Below are 19,347 nucleotides of genomic sequence, written 5' to 3'. Positions count from 1 at the left end.
AAGCAGACAACATGCGAGCACATTAATAGTGAAACTTTAATAATAACAATGAACATAACTTTCCCACATACCTGCATTCAGTAGACAAAACAATACAAAAGTCAGGGCATCTGTTCACGACTGCAATCATCTAAAACATTAAAGATACAAAAAACGGGTCATCACTCAACAGGCCGAACCCTGTGGCGTGTTTGCATCAAAACATGTTGCATCATCGTTTCAAGTCAAGTCATTTTTATTTGTAAAGCCCTAAATCACGAAGAGTCTCAAAGGGCTTCACAGATTATTACACAATATTACACAGACTATTTTTCAGCCAACGAGAAGAGTAGGTTATTCATATGCTATGGAGTAGAAGTGAGTTTTAAGTTTAGATTTAAACATTTCCACTGAGGTTGCAGAGCGGATCTCAGGGGGAAGAGCATTCCACAGCACCGGTGCCCGGATGGAGAACGCTCTCGAACCAGCAGAACACTTCTTTGCTCTTGGGATCACCACAAGACCAGCACTCTCAGATCGTAGGCTTCGGACCAGGACATAGGGGCAAATCAGATCTGAAAGATAAGAGGGAGCAAGTCCATGTATGATTTTGTATAATACTAAGAGAACCTTGAAATCACATCTAAGGCTAACTGGGAGCCAATGCAGGTTAGCCAAAATCGGTGTTATGTGATCGTACTTTTTTGTCCTAGTTAAAAGCCTCGCTGCAGCATTTTGTACCAGCTGAAGAGACTTGATTCTAGACTTCGGGAGACCAGAGAGTAGTGCATTACAGTAATCGAGACGGGAGGTAACAAACGCATGAATTATAATTTCCGCATCCGACTGAGACAGTATTGGAATGACTTGACTTGACTTGACTTGAATCATCGTTTCAAGCTGTATTACTTTACTTCTTATTTAGTGCTTTTTTTAAATATACATCATTTAGCACAACTTATGTATCTTTATATACAAAAATTATTTGTGAAAGCAGCTCCTATATCTAGCAAAATATGCATTTTTTTATCCAACTGATATTGGGCACATCTTACCTTCAGCGCGATGCAAGTTAGCTGAAGCTACGGCAAGCGCTGAAGTCCATAAAGTGCCAAATGAAAAAGACAGTCGCAGACGCCCATGACTGAACAATTGAATGAGGTACCGGAATATTAACAGTAATACAACAAAAACACAGATTTTGTGAGAATTCAAAAAAACATTCAAAACAATCAAATTTCAACTGTTACACCTGCAGCTGGCATGAGTCTGTATGACATTGTCATATGAAGCTTTATCGCCTCCTATGGGTCGCTCCTAAGAGGACAGGTGCATGCTACACCTAAATGTCGATTAGCGCAAGGATTACGCATCAATTTTGGACATGTAATATGGGCCATGCAAAAAAAGGAGTGTTTCCCAGGAGTAAATGTAAATAGTTTAAAATTACATGGCGCTTTTAAAGTCACTGAAGACCTCCCAAAGCGCTTTACAAAGTTCTTCACACTTAACCATTCACACACACTTCCATGCACAGCAACTATACCTCCTTATTGGGGAATTGGGGGTTCAGTAATGGGGAGAACACCCTGCAAATGAAAATGTGAGCTACATATTTCCCAATACTTATATAGGGAGAGCTTTGTCTCAAAAACAAATAGATTCACGATTGGCTAAAGCTCTTAAAATTGTAGGCGTTTGTCTTAATAAATGCACACGCGATTAACAACAATGGCATACGTAAATCGCAGATATATTTGTGGCTCTGCAAAATACATGATCCACACCAGTTTTCTACTTTTAATGGTAATGGAGAAATTGGAAAATAGGCATTGAAAGTCCTTTAAAAGTGCTTGGTTTTGTCTGTGAAAACGGCGTACGAAACCTGGATTCAACTTTGCAACAGAAACGCGGACAGATCAATCAAAAAGAGCAGCCAGAAATCTTCATGTTGGCACCATCTTGTGGCCCATGTACGTATTTCATTCATAGTGTTGGCTGGAGGCGTTTCATTTGGCTTTCATTGATAAGACATTTTTAACTTTTTTGGGAGTGACAAGGGATTAGCTTCTGTGATGTCGGAGTTCTTGGTTATGAAGAATTCCTTCCTGACTTGACTCAACACTGTTGGACTTTTTTTGTCGTCTGCTGCCCTTGGAATCTCATTTTAAGTAACAGTCACATACCTGTCAAGCTCCACGGCTTCATGCCCTTACAAACTGTCGTATTTTCCCTTACAAAATACAAAATAATCTTACGCCATATTTTTTTTCCAAACGTGTTTATTTATGTAGTTTAACATTTTATATTGTACGTGTGTTTTGTTATATCATATATATTGTTAATTAACATTTTGTTGTGGGATACTGAGATGCTCGACATTAATGAGGTTTATTATTTAACAAAAGTTCAAAAATTGAGTAGCTTGAACGTTCATCGTAAAAGGAAAAAATACATGCAAATATAATTAAGTAAAATAATACATTTTCAGGGCAGCACGGCGGTGCAGTGGTTAGCGCACAGTTCTGAGGTCATGGGTTCAAATCCAGCTACCAACCTTCCTATGTGGAGTCTGCATGTTCTCCCCGTGCTTGCGTGGGTTTCCTCCGGGCACTCCGGTTTCCTCCCACATTCCAAAAACATGCATGTCAGGTTAATTGGCTGGTCCAAATTGTCCCTAAGTGTGAATGAGCGAGTGAATTGTCTGTCCCTGTGTGCCCTGCGACTGACTGGCAACCAGTTCAGGGTGTCCCCTGCCCACTGCCCGAAGATGGCTGGGATGGGCTCCAGCACCCCCGCGACCCTATTAAGGATAAGTGGTGCAGATAATGGATAGATGGATAATACATTTTCTTATTCAAATTATTCATTAATTTTCTGCATTAAGTTATTTTTGGTAATATACTGATTAAAGGGATAATCACAGACCTGTCTTTTTTCATATTCTCCTTTTATACTTCCTTTTTTCTTAACTTCTTTATACAACATAATAATTCGTAATGTAATGCATCAAAGCAAGTGAGCCGTTTGAGATCCGGCTCTCTTTAATGAGTTGAGCCGAAAAAGCCGGTTCACTAAAAAGAGACGGATTTCGTTTTACTAGATAGATAGATAGATAGATAGATAGATAGATAGATAGATAGATAGATAGATAGATACTTTATTCATCTATACAACTACCACATGAAATCCGATGTTTAATGATGCATGATTGGAAATCCCCAGGCGGCAGACGCATGCGCACAGTAGCATCAAAACGCTCGCTTCGTTTGCAAAGAAAAAAACGATACCGAGATAGAGGCGAACTCAGTTGACTTGATTGATTTGCCGTTTCGTGATAGTCGGTGTATACCGGATGGTACCCATAACTGACAAATTTGCGTTTTTCTGTACAAATTTTCTTGTACGTCGTACACGTCTTAAAATGCATAATAAACGTACTTTGTACGGCAAAAACGTACAGGTTGCACACCTGTCAACCTTCACGGCTCCATGCCCGTACAAACTGTCGTATTTTACCGTACAAAATACAAGATAATCGTACACAATATCTTTTTTTTTTTTCAGGAAAGATGCATGCGATTGACAAATTTGCGTTTTCCGTACAGATTTTGTCAAATTCTAATTTAAAAAATAAAGTTGCTGCTATATTGCACTACTGATCTTGCAAAGATGTATTTATTATTTCAGGACACAACTTTTGAATTTTAAAGAATATTTTAGAAGCTATTGGGAAACAAAAATGTGGTGTAAAAACAAAAGAACAAAATAACATTCAAAATACTATACTATACTTTGTATGTATGTATGTATGTATGTATGTATGTATGTATGTATGTATGTATGTATGTATGTATGTATGTATATATATATATATATATATATATATATATATATATATATATATATATATATATATATACTTAATGTGTGTATATATTACAACTAACGTCTGCACTGTCAAATTATAGTTTTTCTTTTGTAAATAATCTTGACGGGGATTGTTTTCCAGGAATCTACTTTTTAACTCCAGATGATATTTTGTCGTCATCATGTGGACATATCTGGAAAACAAAAATGTAGCAGGTTGAGAAGTCCAACTTTGTGACAAAAAGTATCCTCCACTTCCTTTTTAGCCCAGCCACATGTACTTTTGACAATCCAGAGCATTTAGTTGACAACAAAGAAAGTTGAAATATGAAAAAAATTGCACGTATGAAATGTAGTTTCGTCAAGCTGTTTTATGTATGCGTACAACTCAGACCGCAAAGTTATTGACGCAGACAGAAGACGAAAGGAGATGGTATGACTGTTTAGCTAATCAGAATGCAGAACACAATCCATGATAAAAATGCGCAAAGTAGCAAAACCACGAAAAGTAAACAGTTGTACAGTGAGGGATTACTGAAAAGGTATGACGATAGCATTTTTCCATGCTGCAGTGTTAATATTGTTACAAAGACCTATTCTGCGCTTTACAGTTCTTGATATGTCTGTTCTCTGCCAATCAAATCCAACCCATCTAAATCTACTTAAATAAATTGGGTATTGCAGCTCCCAACTACCGACCACTCCAAGTAGCCGAATGCAATCTTTTATCGGCCGAGCAACACCAGGCCAATTGCTTGTAAATAATAAGCTCCAAATTAATCTATTTGTAAGTGTGACTGTGCCTCACCAAACTCAGCACACATCACCGTGTTATCTTGATGCAAACCATCAATCCACGTGCCAACTGGAAAGCTGGACAGATGGAATGTTCCGTGCCGGTGACACCTGCTCGTCATCACCCTGGCCGCTTTCCTCAACTTCGACACATTCTTGTCCTTCAGTCTTTTCGTACGGCGATTGTGCAATCGCTGATTTCAGTTTTGCTAAGTGAGGAGTGGCGGTCAGACTGGTTTGCACTTGTGTGTTTTTCTCCTTCTGTCATGGAGGCTGAATTATGTAAGAGGGAGCGTTTTCCCGCCCGCGTGTTTTTGTTTTTCTCAATGAACCCGACGTCTCCCCGCCGAGGCCTCACAGCTTGTACACTGGCTAGGCCCCTTTCCTGGAAACTTCTAGCCGAGGTTACTTGGAGCAGGCTCTCTTTTCTTTTCTTTTTATGGGTGGGGCGGAGGATACGGGGGTTCTCTTCCAGCAAATCACATGGTTAGCCTTCCATCACAGCCAATAATGAATGGCTCGTTGTTTTATTATTGTTCACTTCTACACAAACGTACTTTTTTACAGCAGATGCTGTTTTAGGAACACTATGGATAGAGGACTCAATCATTTTCCCACAACAATGGTCACAAGTATCCAAATCCATACTCCCTTAAAGTTACTCCCAAAGAGGTGAGTAAAATCTGTTGTCAGATAGAAAGTGTATCCCTCTCAATTCCATCATCTTGTTGTTTGCAAAGACAGAAAGCGAAATTCACCCAGGAGGACATTTGAGATTTCACTCCAACTCCATTAATAAATCTTGAACTCTTTTGGTTTTCCTACACTGGTCCTTCTCTTGTTTGGATGCAAATAACTTCAAATTTGAACGCAAAGTCTGAGGTAAGAGTGCATGGATCTGGGCGCCTCCAATTTAAGGGGACAGTGTGTATAATGTGAGCACTAGATGTCGCTCTATTGTACTTTCTAACCAAAAATGCATGTCAAAAAGTAAAAGGAATAACACAAAATACGGAGACTCAAAGTGTCTAATCACAAAATGTGTTTTCTCATTTTTATTGCCTAACCTTTTGTGAGGTTTTTGGTATTCGGGTACCCATAGCAGCAAGATGACAGACAATTATGTCAGCTCCTCATGGTGAGGCTTATGTTATGTAAAAAAAGGAAATTTCTTGCACATTTAAAATGATAGTTCAAGTATTTTTTTTTAAGTGATTAGAAGGCGCTAAATAATACACACTGTCTCTTTAAACATGCAGTGTCTTGAGGTAGGTAGGTAATTATGTATCTATGTATGTATGTTAGAGATAGATAGATAGATAGATAGATAGATAGATAACAAAGGGCTACGTGAGGGTCGTGTGTTTATTTTTGTCCTTTCGCATACGAAAGCATATCGTCGCTGGGCTGGAATGTGGCGCGTGCAGGCCAGGGAGGAATGCCTCAACCACGCCCCCTGGCCACAGCTCGCCCAATCAGGGAAGGTGGTCGGTTTCAGGGAACCCCTCGAGTGTCAAGCGTAGAAAAACAACCCGTGTGCTATTCGACAAAAGTCTTCTTTTTGTGATTTTAGCCCGGATTTGGCTTTGGCGTGTGGGAACAAAGCGTAAATCGGAGTCGCAGGTGTTTCAGGGTTCTTCGGAAGGCGTCCAGCCGATTTTGTTTACGTGTAGTAAGGGGGAGCTTGAAACCGGCCATGCTTGCCCCATTTCCTCGCTTGTTTTCCTCTTCGGATTCTCCTCCATGTTGACGCCGCCGCCGAAGCTCAAGCAGAGAACACTCGACTCGACGGAAGACGGGAAAAGAAGGAGGGGCCGCCACTCACTTCGCCGCCCTAAAACTGCAAGAGAGCGGCTTCAAGTTCCCGCTTCTTCTCCTGTGAAGCGCGCAACGCAAAAAGGGCGTCGGGAAGAAAACGCGCAGGGACGCCAAACGCGCTAGTGACGCACCAGTAACAAGCGACCTCCGCGGACATTCAGCTGCTTCAGAGCAGTCTAACTCGAAGCCAATGAGGGGGACAAGATTCGAGGATTTGGAGGGTTCTGCGATTGTCCGATGGAAAGTTCTGTCATCACGCAAGTGTACAAAGAAGACGCCCAAGTGTCCACCAAAACAGGTGAGACCTCTTTGGAGCGATTTTTTGGCGCTTGTTTTGTAGAGTTGGGAGTAACGCGTTACAAATGGAACGAGTTCCTGGAACGCAATACTTTCCTCGGTAACGAGCACTCTAACGCGTTGTTCATAACAAATAACTCAACTGTCGTTATAACATGGTGGGTTGCTCCTCTTGATCATAAATTACAGCGTTCTTGGTTCTCTTTGACGGCTTTTCCTTCGCTTACGAATAAACCACAAGCTACACAACACCGAATACAACAACAGATATGGGCGAGCGTGTTTATATTTACCTACAAAATACAACTAAATACAGTTACAGTGGCGCCATCTCAAGCACAGAGTACGCGTAATTTCTCTTTGTTGAGATTGTGATATTCTCCCTACGCATTAATTACATCCAAGTCGTATTTACTATTACTATAAACAAAATACTAAAATCAGGGGTTAATTTATATACTCATATTTGATTGTGTCACCAGCAGCGCATGGTAGGCAGCTGGTGGACAAGGGGTGTGGCTTACAAAGAAAAAAACAGATCAATGGAGCCAACATGAGCACAGAATTTATGGTAAAAGAGTGCTGAAATTTGGTCTTCTTATTGGTAAAATAATGTTTTCAGTGCACTATGTCTGGAGAAAATTAGAAAACGCCCTGGACGTTACCCAGAAATGGAGAATGAAATCAAATGGTTTAAAGACAAAATAGATATGGAGTGTCTTGGCTGTGTTAGTTTACAAGCTCTCAAGATTGCACAAGCCAAGAAATATAAAGGGTTCACTGATTCTACTGATTTGTGTACATGTTTAATTATATTTATTTTATAGTATTGCTATCTTTAAGCAGTTTTAGGGGTTGGCTTCTATGTGAGTATATACAGTAATTTGGAACTAGAGAGTTACTTAAGACACTACTTTTGGGTGTCAGTTATCTTGGTGGTAATGCAGTTGCTTTTTAATTGAAGTAACTAGTAACCCGAATAACTTTTTTCAGTACCACGCCCACACTGTTGTATGTACACTCTGTTGACAAATGCTTTCAAAATCTTCATAAAAAATATAAATCGAGGTAAACAGGTTCAAAAATAATCGCAAAAGGCCTCACCAACGTTTAATGCAGAAGTGAAAAGGTGTGTGACTTGCTGTCGAATCGGACTCAAAGTCAACCGCAGGTCTCACATTGGAAACATCAGGGCTGCTGCTGCTTTTGTTGTTGTTTTCGTTGGTTGCCCTAGCTCGAGAATGAAGCTGCCGGAGAATGGGCGAGTGTCAAGTTGCAGCAGTCCCTTGTTCCTTCATTTTGCCATCATCAACAACATGCTCTCTTTGCTCTTTTTTTAACTATACTCTCGCCTGTTTGGGGCGGGCAGACCCGTTGCGTGTTTGCATAACGCCAACGCGCACCGTAAATAATCAGCCTCCGACTATGTTGTTGGAGAATGCGTAAGGAGGCGGGGCAGGAGGGGCAGTCGACAGTGGAATTCTGCAAGTGCCCCACCACCGCTCTCCGCATATGCCCTCTTTTCTGTTGCTGGATCCTTAAAGTGTCTTTTTAGGGAGTTAAGGCCACACGTAGTGGCACCCTTAACTTAAACGCAAGACACCATTTTGAAGATCAGCTCAAGTAAAAAAAAAAATCAAGTTCCGGAATTCTTCCAATTAGTGGCTTTTTGGAATAATGTAAGCCGCCAGAGCCGCAAGTCTTCATTCCTTCTTGACTTTGTCCTGACAAGGAAGAACACATTTAGCCTCAGTCATGTGCACTGGCACTTTGGTACTGCATATTTTCTGATCACCATAAGCCCTTTCTAGGAAGTGCAGCAATGTGCTTCCAAGTCATTGGACTTGAAATCCAACTTTGGGCTCATCCCAAAATCCAAACATGAAGCGAGAGCTTGTGGAGCGCTATGTGATGACGGACAGAGGGACAGGCCGTCGTCCGGGTGAAGGCCTTGGAATGTTTGGTGTGTGTGTGCAAGCGAGTGTGGCTTTTCCCGCTCTCTGCGATTATATAACCAGGCACGGCCATTTTCAGCAGCAGCAGCAGCATTCATTTCTCGCATGCAAGTTTTGTTTTCTAAAAAGCCAAGAAAGCACAGACGGGTGCTCTTGCTTACAAAAGTCAAAAGGTCAGTCACAAACAACCTTAAATAAATTGATCCAAATTAGGATTGACAATAAATCAATTTAAATTCTAAAATTAGCTAAATCATGAAATCAATGGTAGGGATTCAAGAGTTAGATTGAAATTTGTCAAAGCTTGTGCTAGACATTAGGGCTTTGACATTTAAACAAGTTAGTAACAAATTATTAGCAACTATTTTTTTTTTGCTCAGCCAATGAGTTGCACCTTGGACTAAGAAATGTTGGATTTATTTTTCAATCAATTAAACATTTAACAACATTTAAATAATTTTGCTTTGGGTGAGGACTATGGTTTTAAATCACGTTGATCATTCAAATAGTTTGATCAAATTGAGATCCTATTCTTTTACCCAGCCCTAAACTAAATGACTGACAGTGGTTTGGATAACTGGTAAGTCATTTCGTTATCTTGTCGAACCTCAAGTACCGGCCTCTTGAAGGTTTATCCCAAATTTCGGTGTCTTTTGCTCTGGAAAACAGCTCGGAAAAGTTTTGATGGTTTTGCGTTCCAGGAAGTCAATCGAAATCTATTGTTGTTAGTCCAGCAACTGCACTTGGATTCCTTCCAATAATCTGAAAGGAAAACAAGTATCAAGTTGAAAAATAAATCTCAATTTTTGTAAATTATAAGCATTTTGAGTAACCGATAGCTTTGACATATTATTTTTGTAAAGGGTGCACCTGTCGTCTCAATTTTGATTGGGGCACATTTTCCCCATGTCTCTTCTTTGCGCAATAGGGTAAGATCATTATAATGCCATCAAATTGGTCTGTCTTCAGCATACACACATGCAGGTTTCAGAGCATCCTCATTTGGTAATCACGCATAAAGAAATAAATATGCAGCTCTGCGAAAAAAGGAAGCGGACAAAAAAATGGCGCTCACAACTTGTCATTTGCACATTCTCGCAGTCTTGTGCTGAGGATCAGGGAGGGCGCCATCAAGATGAATGAAACACAAATACGCATTATAAGCATTGTCAGTGTGAAATTGTGTTTTTAGCATTGTTCAACTGTCAATTGAAAGCAATGGCGTAACAAAGTTGCTTTTTAAGTGAAGCGAGATCAGCAAAAGATAATTGAGAAAAAGGCCAAATTGAGTTTTTATATGTACACAACAAAAAGCGGAACCAAATATGGTTCAGTCTTTACAAAAAGAAAACCAAAGATGGACCAGGCAGGAAGCTGCCCTCAGCCTCGGTTGAAGACATCAAACTAACTTTGTTTTTGTTGAAAGAAATTTAAGTTGGCCGAAGTCCCATTTGCATGTCCTAAATGTGTTGTGCCCCTGCACGATAGGTCAGGTGAGCCGCTCAGCCCTGAAGCATCCCCGGAGTTGCAACATCTTCAAAGCGCTCCTTTGCTGCTTGCAAAGCCAGGATGGGCCCAAACAACCCTCGCCGCAGCCTCCATCGACGCCACAGTCCCAGCCAGCGTTGTTGGAGACGCAGGAAAATGGCGCGCTTGTCAAGGTAAGCTCAAACATTCGCCTTCTGCGTACATATGGCCTGCATATACAGTCAGAGGCGGTTAAACGGGCAACGCTTTCACAATCCTGCCTTTGCAAATCTTTATTTTCCACCAGCCCATCACGTTGTGCCCAGTCGATTTGTGAACTGTTGTGAAAACATCCTGACCGGTTGTCATTCTCTACCTCGTCTTTTCAAATTGTCACCTTAAAGTACTAGTGACTATCAGATAGCAACCCTGAGTGATGTAAAAAAAATACTTTGTTCCATTTGGCCAAAAAAAAAACAATGTTGATTTAAATATCAAGCAAAAATACATATCCTATCATTTACTGGTGAATTTGGTTTTAATATATGTAGGTCCCCCACATCACTGCTGGGGATAAGGGGTGCAGATAAGTGATGGATTGATATTTGTAGGTCTGGAAATTTGTATTTGTTTTACATGACTTGTGTGGCCATTTAAAGTTGACTTTTATGTAGCGATTGCTAGTGGGGAAAAACTTGGGTCGTAGGAGCACTTTTTCCTATAGTGTGTCTTGGACAAATACAGCCTGGTGGCGCCCATCCCAGGCCAACATATGTTTCCACCCGGTCTCGATCCTTTCTAGTGTTAGTCGAATGTGCTAACCACTGCACTACAGAAAGTACTTCACTCCTTTAAAAGAAAACATCAAGTAGTACTTAAGAAAAATATTAAGTAAAAATACACTATCACATACAGATTGTTTTTAAACACCTGTAAATCTAGAAATGTGTATTTACATTGCATGACTTGGGAGGCCCTCTGAAAACGTTGACACAAGATAGTTTTGATTATGCAGGGATTCATACTAGGTGTAAATATACCCCATTAAATTGGGGGAAAACATTGTTGATTTAAATACTAAGCAAAATCACACATGCTATCACATGTGGAGGATTTTGAAAAAAACATTGGTCTAGAATTATCTATATTAGCTTACTTGAGGGGCCCTTTGAAGAAGTTGACATGACAGAGAGAGGGGGAGAGAGACTCACCGAGAGAAAGAGAATGACAGAAAGGCAGAGAGAGAGAGACCCAGAAATAGAGTGCGAGAGATTGAAAAAGAGACAGAAATATAAGACCGATATAAAGAGAAACAGAGTGGGAGGCAGCAAGTGGGAGACAGTGGGAAAATAAGAGTGACAAAAATAAAGTGAGGGACAGACAGTGAGAGACACAAAGAGAAATAGAAAAAAGAGTGATAGAGAGAAATATAGTGAGCAAAATCCACAAACGAGAGTGGGAGAGATAATTGAATGATCGGTATCCTTTGGTCTTAGATCGGAGACTTATCCACATACTTTGGCTCTATTCTATAATATAGCAACCTCCAGTGGTGAGTTGTTATACACTACCACTTTAAGAAGGCTTTCCCTTTAAAGTTCCCTATTGTGGGAACAATGAACATAAGGCCTTTATTTAGGGAAATCCTGGTCATGGAGCAGCAAACATATTGTTTCAAATTGAACGTGGAGATGCACACAACCTTCAGAAAGCAGAAAGCCAACAAGGAGGGAGGTACCTTTAAACCTTCCCTCCTGAGAAAGAACCTGTGGGTTGAAAAAAAAACATTTTTAACATGTATGAAACAAAGATACATCTCAAATTTGTTTTATGAAATTTTGACATCAAATATGGTTCCCTGATATGAATGCGGGCAATAAGCTTGGTCAATAATTGGTCCTTGACCTTCTTTTTATTTGAGCATAGGATTCATCAGTTGTTGTGCAAATTTTGTTTGTGTGTGTGTGTACGTGTCCAGTTTTCCGATGCCAGCCTCCTGCCTGAGGTGACCTCTCGTGACCACGGCAAAATCTGTGTGGTCATCGACCTGGACGAGACGCTTGTGCACAGCTCGTTCAAGGTTAGGATGTGTTGCTCCACTTCATGCACTGGCCAAATAGGTTGCAGGTCCATCTCAGGAACATTCAGAGTCACTTTGATTAACGCAACTTGTTTTTAGAAGGTGACAGTAGGCATATAACGATTATAACGACACTATCCTGACATCCTGCTCTTAAAGAAGACGATTATTATTGGCAGAATTTTTAAAAACACTTTTCTTTTCTTTTATTTTACATTATTATGATTGTTCTCCGCTATTAGATTTTTTGACACCCAACCAACCCACAATATTGAGATGATTATAGTATTGTGGTGCAAGAAATCTTTGTGATGTCTTATAGTTGTGGAAGTGAGCCACATCAGGCTGTGCGTGGTCTAATAGCTCATCTTTGCGATGCACACTTCACATAGTCTGGTTAAGCGTGTTAGAACCCATGTAGTTAAGCTAGTCTTTCGATCTAAAACTTTACCTGGACAGCCATTACCTGGGAACAGGCTTTGACTGTACCTACCCTCAAGTATTTATGTCTATATTATCATTTATAACAATGTAGTGAACATTGTAACGGGATAAGACATGGGACTCCAGGATAAACACGCTATAAAGACTTGAGAGACAAATGCAATAAAGGAATGTCAGGCTAAATAGGCTTAATATTTACAACGAGACAGGCTAAAGTTGTAATAATAGCGCAACAGTGATGTTTGAGTATCATTTTATCCCGACTTCCTAAACTTTCCAGAGGCCAGTGCCTCTGTTCATATTCAAGGAAGTTCGCAGCAATACCCCTTAGCACACATGTTTTGTCCCAGACCAGCCACCCAAATTGACAAGCCATTACACTGTATTGATTTGAGATGTGGATTTTTGCATGCTGGTTCTGTGAGCCCTTGCCAAACTCTGCTAAATTTAAAGTCCTTGTGTTGGCTAATCATATTTTCATGTAGAATCTGCTTCTTAGTGTACATGATTACTTATTCCCCTCCAAAATCTTTATTTGTTTATAATATGCAGTGAAATAGTGTGTTGGCCTCGGCGTTTTTCTTTTGCAAATTTGAAAGCCTACCTCGACCCACCCCTCGAAGAAAAATATAATCTAAATGGGGGCTTGTATAATGTCTGAGAGCGTCCACACCAACTAGCCATTTTTCTTGTCTGTCCCATTCCAGCCAATCAGCAATGCGGATTTCATTGTACCCGTGGAGATTGAGGGGACCACACATCAGGTATAGCAAGTTTCCAGTGTGTGTGTGTGTGTGTGTGTGTGTGTGTGTGTGTGTTGGTGTGTGTGTGTGTGTGTGTGTGTGTGTGTGTTGGTGTGTGTTTTTGCAGCCAGCAAGTGTAACTGCATGAAGTGCACAAAGGAGACCTCTGCTGGTTAGGTATGGAAGAAGGCCTTCCGGCAGGGAAATTCCTACTCTCCTCCAACATCATTGCTTACAAACAGTGGTCCTTTTTTGCTCTAAAGTCCGATGTGTTACATTTGGGCCTCCGCCTGCTTCAAGTAATCCAGGATAGGCTGGTTAACACTGGCGCGGCCTATTCTTGATTACTTGTTTCAGGAAGCGGTCATCAGCGACGGAGCAGAGTAGCCTACTTCGTTTTTAATTTCTGTCAACTTTTGCATGGATCACACAAAATTTTCTGTGTAAAACGTGTGTTTTGCTTAAATGTATTTTCTATAAAAATCCTTCGCATGCATGAACTGACGTCTGGCCACAATCACTGAGTACAAAGCATAAGATCAATCATACCCGTCGGTAATCAGCAAGTTATCTCAAAATCATGTTTGGTTGCATGGAATTCTAACAATTTCATATTAAATGTGACTGTCACTTATTTGATGGATCTCAATGAAAAAAATAATATTTATAATAAGACTTTTTTTTTTATCTGGAAGATGGAGAGAGGTCTTAATTTCTGAATTCAGGTTTCGTTGTTTTGTTTTTGTTTTGTTTTTTCTGGCGACGTCTGGAAAATTAGTCTTGTCAAGTTTACCATAAGGATTAATGTTCTGGCCTCCCCTACCTGTGACACTACTGGCAATTAATAGATCTGACAGAGCACTAAGCCACGCCCAACATCGTTGCGGTATCCAGGCAAGTCCAGGTTTCTATTTCATGGTAATATACCAAATTAATTTGCAGGGAGGAGCTACACATGCTAAGATCAGGGGATGGTGTAACCTGTGCAGTCCTTAGAGACATTTTGTGATTAAGGGCTATACAAATAAATCTGACTTAACTGTGAGGCTAATCGGGTGCTGTGTTTCAACCAACCCAAAAGCAGCGTAAACTTGAATTTAGTAGAAATAAAAGACTTCCTGTAGAACAAATGAATTTGTTCTTGTTCCCATTAATAATTTTCACTTTGAGTTGAATGTTACGGCACCAGCATGCCTTTTTCCACTTCAAACACTTCTCCAAATTAGTTTTTGGCTGAGGAAAAGGGACAAACCAATCGTTCCGGATACCTGTGATTAACATTGCAAGTGCCCCAAACTCCTCGTCGAACCTTTTTTTTTTTACAAAACACTCTACTTACTAACGTTTCAGGTTACAAAGCTGCTTCCAGAACAAAATAAGTTCGTAAATAGAGGTACCACTGTACAATGGTGTGCTACAAAGATGGCCGACCTAAATTGGCAGCCAATGGCTTTCGTCGTCCTCGCATTCTGATTGGCTGAGAACAAGTGCTATTAATCAGCTTTTTGGGACAGGTGTACGGGGGCACTTTTTGTTGGAAAAAGGTGCGGCATCAAAAGAGTCTATGAACAAACATTTTAGACAATTTTGGTGCTTAGTCGCCAAATTTCTCTCGTGTACACAGGGAAAAGGGCGAGCTGTACTTTTCCACTACGTACTTTAAATACGGAATGCCAGGTGGTGTTTGAAAACATTTCAGGATATGTTTGCTGATGTTTTTGCCAGCATTATTCATATAACTTATAACAGGATCTAAAATGGAGATTTGACAGTACTTTATTATATGTTTAAAATGCACTCATGGTATTTTAACTTGTTTTCTTACCTAAATCAAGCAAAGTTATCAAACACAAATTCATCAAGGAACGATGACAAGTGAATGCAATTTGGTCTGATTCCGTGGAAACCACCTAAGACAACATTTAACGTCTGTTTTGCAATCTGGCCCTATTCTCCACGATATGATTAATTATAGGGAGATCTAAAGTGCCCTTAAGTTGTCGTATGGCAATAAAAGGCTTAGAACACTTTTGACACAATGCCGCCCTCATTCTTTTATTTCTCGAATGCAGTTGTAAATATGCAGTCATCTTCGTTATCGCTATCTGATTTTGTAGTAGTTGCCATCTTGAATGGTCACATGGTCCAAAAACACGTGACGTAGCTATAGGCGTTCTGCGGCCAATTGTGTTGATTGCCAGCTTTCCCACGTGAGTAAACGTTCCATAATCAGTTGCTAAATGTCTAGCGCTGTCAAGTTATTTGGAACTGCAGCTCTAGTGAAAGCTCAAAATCAGTACAGTTGAATTCAACGCAGGTTTCTTCATTTTCCACATGCTGAGGTTTTGTGTTTTTCCTTGCCCTCATGTAGGTTTAAGATCAGAGGATCATGTAATAATAGCCTGTAGTCTGTAATAGTCTGTGGTCTGTGCAGCTCTTTGAAACTTCTTGTGATTAAGGGCTATACAAAAAAACATGACTTGAAATTGATGTCATTTATTTTTTTTAAAACATGAATATGTGTCACCTCCAGGTGTATGTGCTGAAGAGGCCGTATGTCGACCAGTTCTTGCAGCGGATGGGAGAACTTTTTGAATGTGTGCTCTTCACCGCTAGTCTGGCCAAGGTATCAAGCACATGTCCTCATTTGTCGACAACTTTGGGAAAATGGGCAATTGTTTTAAAACCATAGACTTAAAACAATGTTTTCAAGAAATAATTGGCATGTTTTTTTTCTGCCAAAAGTGGGCAAAGCCAAAAGTCCTTCCTACCATATAGTGTAGTCTGTCTTGTGGTGTTGACACATTAGCATGCCAGCATGCTTACTTTGCACCCGACTCCCCACCAGTATGCCGACCCTGTGACAGATCTGCTGGACCGGTACAGCGTATTCCGAGCTCGCCTCTTCAGGGAGTCGTGCGTTTTTCACCAGGGCTGCTACGTGAAAGATCTGAGCCGCCTTGGGCGAGACCTTCACAAGACGCTTATTTTGGATAATTCGCCTGCCTCTTACATCTTTCACCCTAATAATGCTGTGAGTCCATACTTTTGCTTACCCTTTTTTAAATTATAGTGGCGAGGCTCTATCAAGGGCATGGCGCGGGCGCGTTTGACCTCTGTAAAAAAAATTATCTGTCCTAGAATAAAGTGCAACTGCACCTCCACTACTCTAGGTGGTATTGGCACTCTCACTTTGGCGGTCTTGGGGGATGGATGCGAGAGTTTTTTTCTTCCTATAGAGGGGCATGAAAGAAAAATATTGGCACTACTGTATAGTGTAGTGCAATGTTTTTGAGTTGGAATGAAGTGGAGTGCAACTGAAAACAACTGCTACAAAGCACAAGGAATAATACAAACTACAGAGACTAAATGTGGATCACATTCCTTATCATTGTTTGCCCTGCTTTTACAAGGTACCTGTTTTTTGAGGTGGTTTCATCAACTACTGAAAAATAACTTTTTTGGAAACTTTAATAATAATAATAATAATAATAATTTCCTTGTATTGTCATTCTGTGTAACAATGTAATGGAAACTCTTTTTGTTATTTAAAAGACTCCAGTCGCTAAGTGTGATAGACATGACGAGGAGTAATATTTTCATGAATACTTTATTGCAGTGAATTTCAAACATTGTGCCTGAGCGTAGTAGTGTGCCGTGAGATCTTGTCTATTTTTCTGCAGGAAATTTGCCCAATTTTACCTTTGCGACAAAGCATGCCATTCTTCTATATAATTGCTTTTTTCCATTGATGAGCAGGTTAACTGTACATTCCTTTATATAAGTCAATGGAAGCACATCAGGTTTTTCTTTTTATATATATGATCAAGAGATCGCAGTTCGAATCCCGGCGCTTCCGTGTTACATGTCGAAGTGTCATTGGGTAAGACACTGAACCCCTAATACCCCCAATAAGCAGGTTGGCGCCTTACATGGCTGCACGGACGTATTGGGAAATGTGAAGCACAATGTAAAGCGCTTTGGGAAGTCTTGACTTGAAAAGCGCTATATAAATACAGATCATTTCATTTCAACTGTTCAAAATGTATTAAAATCCCAAATTACAGCATATTTACTAAAGAAAATTAAAGACCTCTAATTACCTCCTCATGGTCATCCCAAAAAAAACGTGTTAAACTTACTGTCTATTTGAGCAACATGACAATTTAAGCTTTAAATAAATATGAAACTGTTGCCAGTAAATCATTCTTATTTATTTTTATTTTTTTTTCAAAAGTGAAGGAAAAATAAACAAATGCATATCTATACAAACTAGCGATCCCCTTGTTTTTCAAATAGCGGCCATTGCTGCGCGAGTCTAACTTGAACAAGGCTGTCAAAGCAGCTGCACTAGGCTCACACTTAGTTAAGACTCATCACTAATCAGTGCAGGCACAAGGTCTCTTATTGTTCTTAGCTGTTACCTTCTTCGTCCTCACCGGCTGCTGAATATCTTGCAAATGTTTGCAGTTGTTGTGAGAGAAGAAGCGCCTCAGGTTTCAATGGAAACACCAAAAAATGTAGATTGTTCTTTATCGAAATCATGCATTCATTTGTTTCTCTTTGGCAAAAAAAACTTAAATGGAAACACAGCTTCAGTGACTTTATGTGTGTACATGCGTTGTCCTGCTCAGGTCCCCGTGCCGTCGTGGTTCGATGACGCGGACGACTCCGAGCTGCTCAACCTTTTGCCCGTCTTTGAGGAACTCAGCCAAGCAGACAACATTTACACACAGCTGGAACAGCTTTGTGGACATTAAGAGAACTTTTCAAAACGTGGCCTTCATGCCATTTTCCTGCGTGCGACATTGCTGTGCCCCTCCATCTGGTTGATGGTGGCCAGGGCTCTTCAAGATAGCCTGTAATAAGGAGCCTGAATCTGCTGGTTTGAGTCAGGTGTGTTGGAGGAGGGAAACATCCCAAATGTGCCGGACCTCCATTGGAGTCCTCGCTTCCAGTTAGCGACAGACATGGGCGGGCCAGAGTGTTCTCTAGCCAAAACAGAAGGCAGCATAACGGCGCCTGTTTTCCTGTTTAACATCCTTTCGTGGAGTGTGCCTTTAAGGAAAACCTTGTTTATTTTTTTAATATCCAGTGTTTTGATATATTGTTTTGTATGGAAATGTATTTTGAAATAATTTTCTATGCAAATCTGTTTCTGTCAATATATTTCCAGTTCAGCCTTGACCTTCATAAGCAACAAAGCAAAAGCTACAGTTACAATAAAGGGTACGATGTTCGAAATGTTTTGTAATATTTTGAATCTGTGACATGCAGTAAAGTCCAGCACATCCAGACTGCACTCACCTGATTTCCTTACCTTATTTTTATCCACCTACCAAAGAGGCCAATTGCCATCAACCAGTTTACAAAAGACTACATGTCATGCAGGCCAAGACAATTTGAAATTGACCTCTTTTTTGACCATGTATCTGTTCTGTACTCTTAAAAGCACACGTGTCAACCCATGGATCATTTCATGTGCCCCATGAGAGCTTTAAATGTGCTCAGTGTCTAAAAATAAATGAGTCAAGATTTTGTTGACCAAAACTACATTACCCACATTGCCTGTCAAGAATGATACAGAACCTGCAAAGTAATTGCTCAACGCCACTACGCAGCAGTGATTCCATATCAATGCCAATTATTGTAATTAAGCAATAGATGATACCAAATATGTCCTAGATTTTGTTTTATGTATATTTCCTTTTTAATATTTACAGTATATGTAGCAACATTTTTCAATGCTAATGTAATGTGTGTAAATGAATCATTTCATGATAAACAGTCACTTTTTAGATAGATTCAGTCACATTTATTAGTAACATCGAGCCCTTTGTGGATGGCCAATTACACTAAAGTGAAAATTATTTTAAACCCCCTGCTTTAAAGGGACAGG

At 40.2% G+C, this 19,347-nt stretch overlaps 1 protein-coding gene and 1 long non-coding RNA gene across 2 annotated transcripts; one reads left to right on the top strand and one right to left on the bottom strand.

Annotated features, from left to right (window-relative positions):
- Positions 1 to 217: 217 nt before the first annotated feature.
- LOC148370040 (uncharacterized) lies at positions 218 to 8,168 on the bottom strand. Its single transcript, XR_015850078.1, has 2 exons — positions 7,864 to 8,168; positions 218 to 554 (listed from the first exon to the last, which is right to left on the bottom strand). It is a non-coding gene; the product is annotated as an uncharacterized LOC148370040 (long non-coding RNA).
- ctdsp2 (CTD (carboxy-terminal domain, RNA polymerase II, polypeptide A) small phosphatase 2) lies at positions 6,141 to 18,750 on the top strand. Its single transcript, XM_088332340.1, has 7 exons — positions 6,141 to 6,760; positions 10,203 to 10,375; positions 12,160 to 12,261; positions 13,413 to 13,469; positions 15,982 to 16,074; positions 16,297 to 16,482; positions 18,083 to 18,750. Exons 1-7 carry the CDS (start codon positions 6,700 to 6,702, stop codon positions 18,206 to 18,208), a joined length of 798 nt encoding a protein of 265 aa, XP_088188466.1. The 5' UTR covers positions 6,141 to 6,699; the 3' UTR covers positions 18,209 to 18,750.
- The last annotated feature ends 597 nt before the right edge of the window (positions 18,751 to 19,347 follow it).

Source organism: Urocampus carinirostris, chromosome 3 (genome assembly GCF_059441175.1).
Source record: "Urocampus carinirostris isolate Australia breed hairy pipefish chromosome 3, RoL_Ucar_1.0, whole genome shotgun sequence".
NCBI lineage: Eukaryota > Metazoa > Chordata > Actinopteri > Syngnathiformes > Syngnathidae > Urocampus > Urocampus carinirostris.
The sequence above is the reverse complement of the archived record's forward strand: the minus strand, read 5'-3'. Positions and strand labels throughout refer to the sequence as shown.